We start from the raw sequence: 10,704 nt of genomic DNA, 5'->3' as shown, positions 1-10,704 counted from the left end.
TCCCTCCCTCCTTCCTTCCCTCCCTCCCTCCCTCAGACATACCTAGTAGGTAGATTCTACTTCCCTTAACTCTTGCCTCATTCTTTCTTCTGCTTCTTTAAATGACAAATGCTCAGAGGCCATACCAGGTCCATGAAAGAGAAGTTGAAAGTGCTCTTGGGGCTGTAGACCAGGCAGGACAGAAGGCCTGAGCTGAGCCCAGTGGGCTTTGGTGGCATTTTGGGCAGGAGAAAGAAGGGCTCCTGAGGCTGCACAGTCCCTTCTCTGCATCAGTAAATTGCTGGTGCTTTCCTGTGAGAAGTCCTGGAACATTTGGGACTGGCAAACCTTCCTTATTTATCCAGGCTGTATTGGCCTCTTGCCCACAACAGTAGCAGCAGAGCCAAGAGTGCCACTTGGGTAAGAGAAAAATGCTCCAAGAAGCTCGTCAGGGACTGGACCCAGGCTTTAATTGACAAAGAAAACTCTTGGGTGATTAAACTCCTCTCTTTCTCCAACTTAGAGTGTTAGTTGCTTCTTGCTTTGGGAAGTTAAAGGATTTGCCCAAAGGAAAAGGCAGAACTTGAACTCAGGTCTTTCTGGCTCAGAGATCAGCTCTCTATGTTGCTTTGTTGTCTGTTGGATGTCATATGTAAAAAATATAGAAATAATGTTAAAATATTTTTGGAAACAACTTTAGAACCCAAAGCATCAGGACATAGGACATACACCTGGATTAACTTTTAAACATAGAATGTTAACCATGGAATGACTTGGAAGGGACCTGAAAGATGATCTGTCATTTAGCACAAACCCTGGTAGCTCCTCCCAAGCTAGAAAGAAGCAGCTCTATTTCATGCAGCATTTAGCAGGATGTTTTTTGCACACTATCTCTTGTATTGCTTTATTATGAGCAGAAAGCCCCTACTGTTTGTGACTCTTTAAGCCAATTTCCTCATCTATAAGGTGATGATTTCTGAGGTTCCCTTCTATCCTTCAGTCTATGATCATCTATAATTGACTACTCCAAGACCAGTCTCTCCGCACGGAGAAGTCCACCATCACCATAGGGTTGGCCACTAGATAATTAATTTTTTGGCCAAAGCAATTCAGGAAGACAACTACTGAATCATGGAGGAATTTTGATTTCTCTTGGTCATGGGGAAAACCTACAAGGGTGAAATCATGGATCTTTTGAAGTATACCTTTGTTTATGGTTTCATTTCCTCCATTCGTCATGTAAAATATTGAGTTGGAGTTTTTGCTAATGAGACAAGAGGCCAGCAATAATGCCATCAAAGGGCTGTGATTCTTTGTGGGGGTGTTTCCAAACCTTTGCAGGGTATTGCAAACCCCTTTCCAAATCTCCTTTATGTATGCACGAGTTTTAATATGAGCCTAATAATAGTTCATTTAACAGCTTGAAATTCAGTCGTACTTTATAGTTTTAAAGAATGTATTTTCTTCTCCCAGGAGCACGGAGGGTAGGCAGTACAAGGATTATTGTGTCCATTTCTTAGGTGACCAAATTTTGACTCAGAGAAGGGATCTGACTGTTTTAAGATCTCACAGCAAGTTAGTGGGACAGTCTGGGACTCGCAGCTCATGAATTCTCACACTAGCCTATACCCTTTCCACCACCCTGCCCTGCCTTTCCAAGTGTTTTCTGCTGTAGTATTTGACTTCCTTCACAGTGGAGCGTTTGTCTTTACTTCTCTAGAAGAAGGGGTTAACTGTCTCCTCTTGGGTTTATAGGAAAGAAAAGATGCAGTTCTAGACTTCTGTCCCTATAGGTTTAATTTCCCTCTCCTCCCTCCTTCCCTCCCAGTCTCCCCCCAGCCCCTTGGCCTGGCAAAGCTGTGCTGAGTGAGGACTGAGGTCCTCCCCTCTCCGGCTCTGACATCTGCCGGCCTTCTGTTTTACCTTCAGTCTGTCCTGCTGCTGAAACAGGCCTGCTAAACATGAAAGCACTTGGCAGCTATGGGTGGCGTCTTCGGCCAAGAACCTTTCACTACAAACCTTTCAGAGAAGTGAAGCCACTCAGAAATAAACTAACCGTGCTGCCAATGGGGACAGAGAAGAAATTGAGTACTGGCTGCTGAGAGGCAGAGAAACAGAAAAGCCATCGATTCTAAGTGCCAGGAACTTGCCTCAGGGGCTACTCCTTCCCCTGACTCTCAGGCATACTTGGGGAAAGGTATCCTTGAAGGCTGACCTGCTTTTGGAGAGGACTTTAAGTGATCCATTTCCCTCCTTTTTTGAAGCCCAGCCATGTGCCTAAGCCTGGGCCAGCCCAGAAAGGCCCTGGGGTCCTAGCACAGCCTGCACCATGCTAGAAAAAGGACTCAACCCAAACTTGGGTTCTTGTCTTTTCCTGCCACTTACCTACTTGTGTGAACTGGGGCATCACTTTTCTTCTCTGGTCTCTGGACCTCAGATTCCTCACCCATAAAATGTGGGGATTAGACTAGAGGGTCTTTGTGGTCCCTTACAGCCCCGTTCACAGAAGCAAAACTTCAGAGTTGGAAGAGTTCTTGGCGATTTTGTGGTCCTATCCCCTTTCTCATTCCTTTTCTGAGCTTTCCTCCAATTCTCCCCTTTTCTGTTCCAAGCAGCCATCCAGTCCCAGCAGATCCAGGGCAGGTTTTCTAGACCAGGGCTGTCACCCCAGTATAGCACAAAAGGTGTCTTGCCATCAGGTAAGGGAACTTGGTGTCCTGTCCCAGCTCAGCCAAGGCCTGACTGTGTGTGGCACTGGACAGATCACTTCATTCTTCTCTGCTTTACTTTCCCAGTCTATAAAACAGGGATAGGGATTCCTGCGCTGACTGTTTTATGAGGGTGCCATGAGGATAAGATGAGATAGTATTGGGGCAGTTAGGTGACACAGTGAATAAAGCACCAGCCCTAGAGTCAGGAGGACCTGAGTTCAAATTTGGCCTCAGACACTTGACGCTAGCTGTGTGACCTTGGACAAGTCACTTAACCCCAATTGCCCTGCCTTCCCCCTTCAAAAAAAAATGAGATAGTATTTGTGAAGCTACTTTGGAAAGTACAAAGTACTGTATACAGATGTATTTTTGTATTCATTATGTAACTAAAGATTAAGCTTAAATTGTGTTTTTCCCAGCTCCTAGAATAGTATTCTATACTTTTTTGTTATTGTTCATTCGTTTCAGTCATGTCTGACTCTTTGTGACCCCATTTAGAGTTTTCTTGACAGAGATGCCAGAGTAGTTTGCCATTTCCTTCTCTAGCTCATTTTACAGATGAGGAAACTCTGAGGAGCCAATGGGGCAAAGCTACCATCTGTGGGGTTATGACTGAACGCCTCTCAGTCAGAATCCCCCCTAAGTGTGATGATAGTTGTTGCATAGTAATCCTGCTCAGTATGAGAGGAACTGTAGGTTCAGACACTTGGTGTATGTGCTTGGCTGAGGAATCGGAGGCAAAGAGGGTTAAGTGACTTGTCCAGGGTCACATAGCTGGTAAGTGTCTGTAATGGGAATGCAGATTTGAAAGATCTTCCCTGCCCCTAGGCTAAAGTGCACCTGAAGCCTGGGGTGGGAGGCTTTGTTTTTCAGTAGATACTTTTTGATTGGCCAGTGGGTCCAAAAGGTTGTTACATTCTCTGAGCCAGGAGAAGGCTATATAAGCCCTGATGTGTAGCTTTGTTTTGGGACTCACTTTGAGAAGTGTTCTGTGATTTGATCTGAATTCTGGGAAGCCGTTGTTGAGAGTCCCCCGGCTTTGAAAAACCCAGATGTGGAAACCCAGATGTTGATTGGGTATGGATGTAATGGCTGGACAGTTTGGAGAGCTGTCTACTTGATCTGTTTCTGTCTTGATAATTCTGCCTGTATGCTTTGAAGTTCGGGGTGCTGACCTTTTTCCCTGAACAAGGTAAACGATATACGTCTGACTGATTAAAGTAAGCTTGTTAACCCATTTTGAGTTGCCTTCCTTTATCAAAGCAGATCCAAGAACCTGTGTGAGCAGCCACCCTAGGAACTCCAGGGTGCTTGCTGCTACAGTGTCTGAGACTGGATTTGAATTTAGGTCTTCCTGATGCCAGGCCAGTGTCTGTCCACTGTGTCACCTCACTGCCCCAATTAAGCATATAGTATATCTTTAATACATGTTTGTTGAATAGGGGATAGTGACTTCTTGGCATAGGAAACCTCCTGAATGAGGAAACTTCTTCTGTCTCTGTAGTTTCCAGTTTTAATTGGGTAGAGCAGTAATGAGCAAACAATGTCTGGGGCCAAATTCTGCCAGCTATCTTCTCTTGTATAACCCTCTAGCTAAGAGTAGCTTTTACGTTTTGGAGCACGCTCTAGGGTGCTGGACCTTGGCCTTGAGCACTGAGAAGTTATGTGACTTGCCCAAGGTCACACCATCAATATGAGTCACATGTGGAACTTGAACTCAGATCTTCCTGGCTCCAAGGCCTTGTCTCCATGCATGACATCATATTCTTTCTAGTTGTTGGAAATTAAATTGTATAACATAAGCCAGACCCTGGGGTAGAGGGTGGGAAATAACCAATTAAATTTAAATCATTTCAGCAGATTTTTATGAATACTTATCATGTACTGATCTCTGTTAGGCGTTGGAGTTGTTTTGCTACAGAGATAATGATGATATGGTCCCTGCCATTTTTTCATGATATGGAATAAACATACAGTGCCATAAAGTGAACCATTTAGTAGAACAAGAACACAAAAGGTATGCAGCACTGTTAGAAGCTGAAGGGTAGGAAAGATCAAATGTGATTTATCATCGTTATTATTAACAGCTAGCATTTAACATGATGCTTTAAGGTTTGTAGAGTACTTCACAATACTATTTCATTTCATTTCATTACTTCATGTCCTCACAACCACCTTGGAAGGTAAAGCTATTATTATCATTCCCATTTTACAGATGAGGAAACTGAAGTTGAGGGAAGTTAAGTGACTTTCTTAGAGTCACACAGATCTAAGTATCTGTATCTGAGGCAGGATTTGAACTCAGGTCTTTATGAGACCAGAACCCTGTGCACTGTGCCACCTACCTGTCTACCAAAGATGTTGGGGTGGGGGAGAGTATGGGTGAGCACGCTAGCAGCGGCAACTTTTAAGCTGGACCTTGAAGTATAAGATGATATTCTCATTCTTGCTCTCCTCCTGGAACCCACCCCAGATGCCATCTTCTCTCAGAGACCTTAGTTAAACTCTCCTCTAGGGCATAACTTTCTTCCTCAGACCTCACAAAGCCTTGTGTTTACACCTATTGATATGTTTGTTATATCATATTATGTACTGTAGGCCTCACTCTGTTGTATGGAAGCAGCATGGGGTAGAAGAAGGGATGCTGGAGGCCTGGGTTCAAGTTGTATCCCCCACTTTAGAACTTTATGGTTGTGAGCACATCCCTTTATCATAGCTTCTGTAGCTGTAAAATGGGGATAATAATAGTAAACATTACCTGACTCACCGGGTGATGAGAAATCACTCTATAAACCTGAAAATGCGTAGACATGAGCTGCTCGCCCTGCTCCTGAATGCCAGAACTCTGCGTGTCTAAATCTTGTATCCCTGCCGGTGCCCACCGGGACGTTCTTCACACCCTACAGGAAGCATTCGGCAAAGTGGATTTGAATTGAATGGAATAATTTTTGTTAAAACACAGATGGAGAAGCAGAACAGGAGAAAGAAATGAGAAGTACAAGCAAGCTGGCCATAGCCCCCATGGTCCGTGGGGTCTGGCACACAGAAGGCATTCCAGAATATGAATGGGACAGAGGGAGGTGCTGATTATCCAAGGGAGCTTCCTCAGCCCTGCGTCGGCTGCTCTCTGACTTGTTTCCTCCTTCATAACTCCTGTGTGTTTTGCTAAGGGCTCTCCATGATGCCAGGACATGGGTACTGAGGTGCTGAGAATCATCCTGTCATGTTACTCAAAGGTTTAATAAAAGAACAAGATATTAAGCACTTTCTTTGTATACAAAGCACAGTGCTGAGTCCACAGAAAAATAAGTTATGGTCTCTGTTTTCAGTAGAGTTTATAGTCTGGAAGAGGATTATGGTACATACACAAATAACTATAATATACAATAATCCAAAGTCAACATATCAAAAATCTGGAGACAATATGAAGTTTGAGATAGGGGAAGGTCATTACCATTTAGGGGGTGGGGGAATGGTGTGGAGGTGGGATAGGAAGGCTTCCTAAAAGACGTGGCATTTAGGATCAAAGGAAACTGAAGCCTAGAGGGTGTGTGTGTGTGTGTGTGTGTGTGTGTGTGTGTGTGTGTGTGACTGTGAATTTGCATATGTTAAAGGGCATACATTATCTAGGAGACAGTATTAGAGAGTAGAAAGAGTGTTGGCTTTGGAGTCACAGGTATAAGTTTGACTTTAAATCTGGGCTCAACCACTTCTACCTGTATGACTTTTGGGCAAGTCATACTCTCTGGGCTTCCATTTCATTATCTGTCAAAATAGAGGATTCTATTAGATGATGTCTAATGCCCCTTCCAACTTTAAATCTGTCAGCCTGTAAGTGACTTGATCAAAAACAGACAGATAGCATTTGAATTCAACTCTAAAGGCTGGGTAAGAATCTAACAGGTATAGGTCAGGAAGCGAATGCAGGCCCCCCTCCTCCCACATCCCAGCCACAGAGGCAGCTTGAGCAAAGGCATTGTATTGGGGAGGTGCAGAGTTTTTTTGGGAAACAGGGTAGCGCAGCCACAGAGGTGATTCTTAAGTCCTTGAGGACCAGTGCAATGAAACCAAAGTGCAGCCAGGTCATACCGAGCTGGAAGGGCTTCCAGGAAGAGTTTTCCTTTGGCTTTGTCTCTTCTTTGAGAGCCAGCTCAGCTATGTTTGGAGATATTCATCACCCGATTGGTTATAGGGTGATAAATTGTTTGTCCACAGCAACCTTTCTAGATGGGCTTGCATCCCCAGCAGTGGAGGGAGTACCTACACTGAAGATGAGATCATAAATCTTTACAGTAAATAGTATTGTTATTAGTAATAATGCTAGCCTAGGAATTTGAGACTAAGGTATTTAAACTTGGTAGGCAAAAGCAGAGCATTGCAAATTTCTTCATGTACTTGGTTTGCCAAATTGAGCTATTTCAGTACCTGGGACTGCAGTAATGGTGCCACCTGAGAAGTGTCCCTTGGTCCTTAGGAAAGAGGGCCTAAAAGCTTCACTTTCACCAACAGCTCCAAGTTCTCCCTACTTTGACTGTTTTGCATATTTTCAGCTTCAGAATCCTGGCCAAGAGTCCACCTATAGCCTTGGAATCAGATTCACAGGATAAAGATTTTAGAGCTGGAAGGAATCTTGGAGAGCATTTAATTCAACTTCCTTATTTGTAGAAAAGGAAACTGAGGCCTTGAGAGGTAAAATTACTTGTCTAAGATCACACAGGTCGTAAGGAGCAGAGCTAGGGTTTGAGTTTGTGTTCCAGGAATTTAAAAGCAATGTTTTTTCTACTGTTCTATACCCTAGAATTTACTTATATTGATATAGAACTTTCACAACCACCTTTAAATTAGGTACTACAGGCTTTATTAGCGCCATTTTACAGATGAGAAAAGTGAAGCTCCAATACCTTTAATTGTAAGCCTATAGTGATAGAGATGGAATGAGAGGGAGAATGTCACTTCAGTTCTTCCTGATTGCAAGTCTAGCAATGTAAATACAAGGTACCAGGCTGCCTTCCCTCTCCTTGTCCCAAGGGAAGGATTCAGTGCTTTGCTAACTGGGCATTCTGGTGTTTTGAGCTCCCTGGGCACCAAGGAATGAGTTTGATATAAGGTATTCCTTTTTAGGGAATATTAAGGAAAAGATATGCTGGCTTCAGTTCTCTTAAGGTCCTAATCTTTCATCATCAGCATTTTGGAGAACTACTAGTTTGGGCACATCTCAATTAATGTCATTAGTTCCTTCAAAACAAGGTGTTGGATGGACTAGTAATATGGGGACAATAGGAAATATGTTCCTGGGTGGCCAAAAATTGTATTATAAAAATGTAAAATGAAATAGGGGGAATGTTACAGGGCCAAAGAGAATCAGTCAAAATGCTGAGCCTCCAAAGAGGAATAACAGATCATGTCTTCGGTGGGGAGGGTATAGTAAGTGTAAGTAGTCTAGTTTACTTGGATTATAGAATAGGTGGAGAGGAGTAATATGTAACAAGGGTGGAAGGTTTAGGTGGCACTAGATTATGTGGTGTCCTCACATGTCAGGCAAAAGATTTTGAAATTTACTTAACAGGGAATTGGAAGCCATTGAAGATTTTTGAGCAGAAGAATGCCCTCACTAGATCTGTGCATACAGATAATTATATTGGCAGTAGTAATGAAGCATGGCTTGGAGGGGAGCAAGAGTAGAGGTGGAAAGACTTGTTAGGAGGGTATTGCAATAGTGTAGACAGATGATAATAGAATAGAGTAACAGTTCTCAAACTTTTGATGATGCCTTTATGCTCTTAAAAATTGAATCCCTCCTCTCAAGAACTTTTGTTTATATGGCTAAATATATTAATTGATATTTACCATATTAGAAATTAAAAGTTTTGGTTATAGTGAAAATAATTTCAACTTCATAGACCCCCTGAAATGATCTCCAGGACCCTGAGGGGTCCCCAGGTTGCACTTTAAGAACCACTGGGACAGAGAATTATCTCTACATGGTAGAATCTCCTCTTTCTTCTCTCTAGGGGTAGGTGGGACCAAGGGTGGAGTGGGACATGGGAAGTAACATCTCCTCTGGACCTTCCTAGCAATTATATATATTTTTTAAAAGTCAATTTTATTTTATTTCCAGTTTCTAATTCTCACCCTCTGTCTTCTCCCTCCCAACCCACTGAGAAGACAAAAAAACCAAAACTCATTACAAATATGTATAGTTATGCAAAACAGATTCCTGCATTAGCCATGTCCAAAAAAAGAAAGAAAAAGAAAGGAGGAAAAAAAAATATGCTTCAGTCTGCACTCTTGAGTCCATCAGCTCTCTATCTGGAATAGATAATGTGTTTCATCATGAGTCCTTGGGAATCGTGGTTGGTCATTGTGTGGATCGGCGTTATTACTTAAGTCTTTCAAACTTGATTATCTTTACAATCTTCAGCAGTCATTTTTTTTTTTTACAACAAGACTTGATGCTCTCCACCAATCAGAGGGTATAGGCAGAGGGAGAAACAGAATTAGAAGAGATCTCTGGATGGAGTTGGATTTTCATGTACTCATATTGTTATCACCAAGTGACATGGGTTGGTACATCACAGGGGGCATCCTTGGATTGGGGCACTGAATTTGCCTTGATTGGAATTCTAGACTCTCTTGTTCTGTCTCATTACAGATTGGGCAAATGGCAGATGACACTGTAGCTGAGCTGGACAAGCACTTGGCATTGAAGACCAAGGAACTCTTGGGCTAAAAAAGAAACTCTGAATGAGGCCAGCGGTGGGAAGTCTGCAGAAGCAACAACACCCTAGGCTGTAGATTGGGGCCAAAGTTTCAGAGTATTGCAGTTGACTGGATTCTTCTCTCCTGTGCTTTCTGTGTTACTTTTAGGAGGTGTCCTTTTTGGATGTCTTGTTCAAGCCAAAAGATTGTCTCATTTCTCCCACCATAGCATCAACTTGTATAGGATTGGACCGCTGATAACTCTTAGCTGATGTTGATGCGGAGTGGTTTTATGCTGGGCACGCCTCCACTAAGTAAATACTTGTAGTTGTAAAATATGCCCCTGCCAAGCTCAGTTTCCTTCATTTGATGTTCCTGAGGGAACAGGAATATTAGTAAATTATGACCATCTCTCTGTCTTCTGTTAAGCGCTACCTCAAGGAATATTCAGTGTGGGCTTATTTTCTTCCTTTTGAATGAGAAAGTGGGTGCATTTTGTCTTACTGATTGTTCCTGAGGTAGAACTCCATGTTCACTGTTGGAATACCAGTAATTCATATTCTGAAGCTAGGCTTTAACTTTAAATGCCTCTGTATTCTGCCTGTAGTGAATTTTCATTGATGTATTAAGTCTAAATAAAATGAAATGAATCAAAACAGCCAAGGATGAAATTTTTCATTTCCATCTCTTCTCTCCCACTAGTATTTGACTTGAACTACCCATGTTCCAGTAACTTAAAAAAAAAGCAGGAGTAGCCCACCTTCAGAAATTCAGTTAAGTTAGAAGCTAGAAACAATATACACAGTATTTCAAGACACATTAAGTGACTTGCCCAAGTTACTGATTCTTGTCAAAGATTGCTCAAGTTACAGAATTTTGTCAAAAGATAAAATTACCTGGGGAAAAAGCAAGAAGCTCCAGCTTGGAACAGAAATGTTGAATCTCAGAATCACCAAATGCTAGAACTTGAAAGGGTCCTTAAAACTTACAGTGTTGAAACTGAAAAGGAACAGAACACAATGTTAGAGCAAAGAACATGGAATATAGAATTGTAAGGGAGGTTAGGATGCACTGAGTTTTAGAAAAGAACAAAATCTTAGAGCCTTAGAGGTTGTCAAGTCCAGCTACTTCAGTTTTATAGATGTGGGAGCCAAGGCTCAGAGAAGTTGGGTGACTTGTCTAGTGTCACACAGCTATGATGTGTCAGGGTTCAAACCCAGGTCACATCATGCTACCTTTCTGTGGAGCCCCACCAATCTTAGGGCAAGTATAATTTCTTCCCCCAGTCCACATGATGGATGGTTTCTATTCAGTG

General features: G+C 42.5%; 1 protein-coding gene across 1 annotated transcript in view; it reads left to right on the top strand.

Annotated features, from left to right (window-relative positions):
* MRRF (mitochondrial ribosome recycling factor) overlaps positions 1-10,045 on the top strand; it is a 53,694-nt gene extending 43,649 nt beyond the window's left edge. Inside the window, exon 7 of the mRNA XM_069073749.1 lies at positions 9,343-10,045. Coding sequence (XP_068929850.1) covers positions 9,343-9,420 — 78 coding nt within the window. The 3' untranslated portion in view covers positions 9,421-10,045. The remainder of the gene's footprint in view (positions 1-9,342) is intronic.
* Positions 10,046-10,704: the final 659 nt, after the last annotated feature.

Source organism: Petaurus breviceps, unplaced genomic scaffold, assembly GCF_028583685.1.
Source record: "Petaurus breviceps papuanus isolate PSGF00001 unplaced genomic scaffold, PetGlider_PUasm1.0 90879, whole genome shotgun sequence".
NCBI classification, from domain to species: Eukaryota; Metazoa; Chordata; class Mammalia; order Diprotodontia; family Petauridae; genus Petaurus; species Petaurus breviceps.
This window is presented reverse-complemented; position numbering and strand designations above follow the sequence as displayed.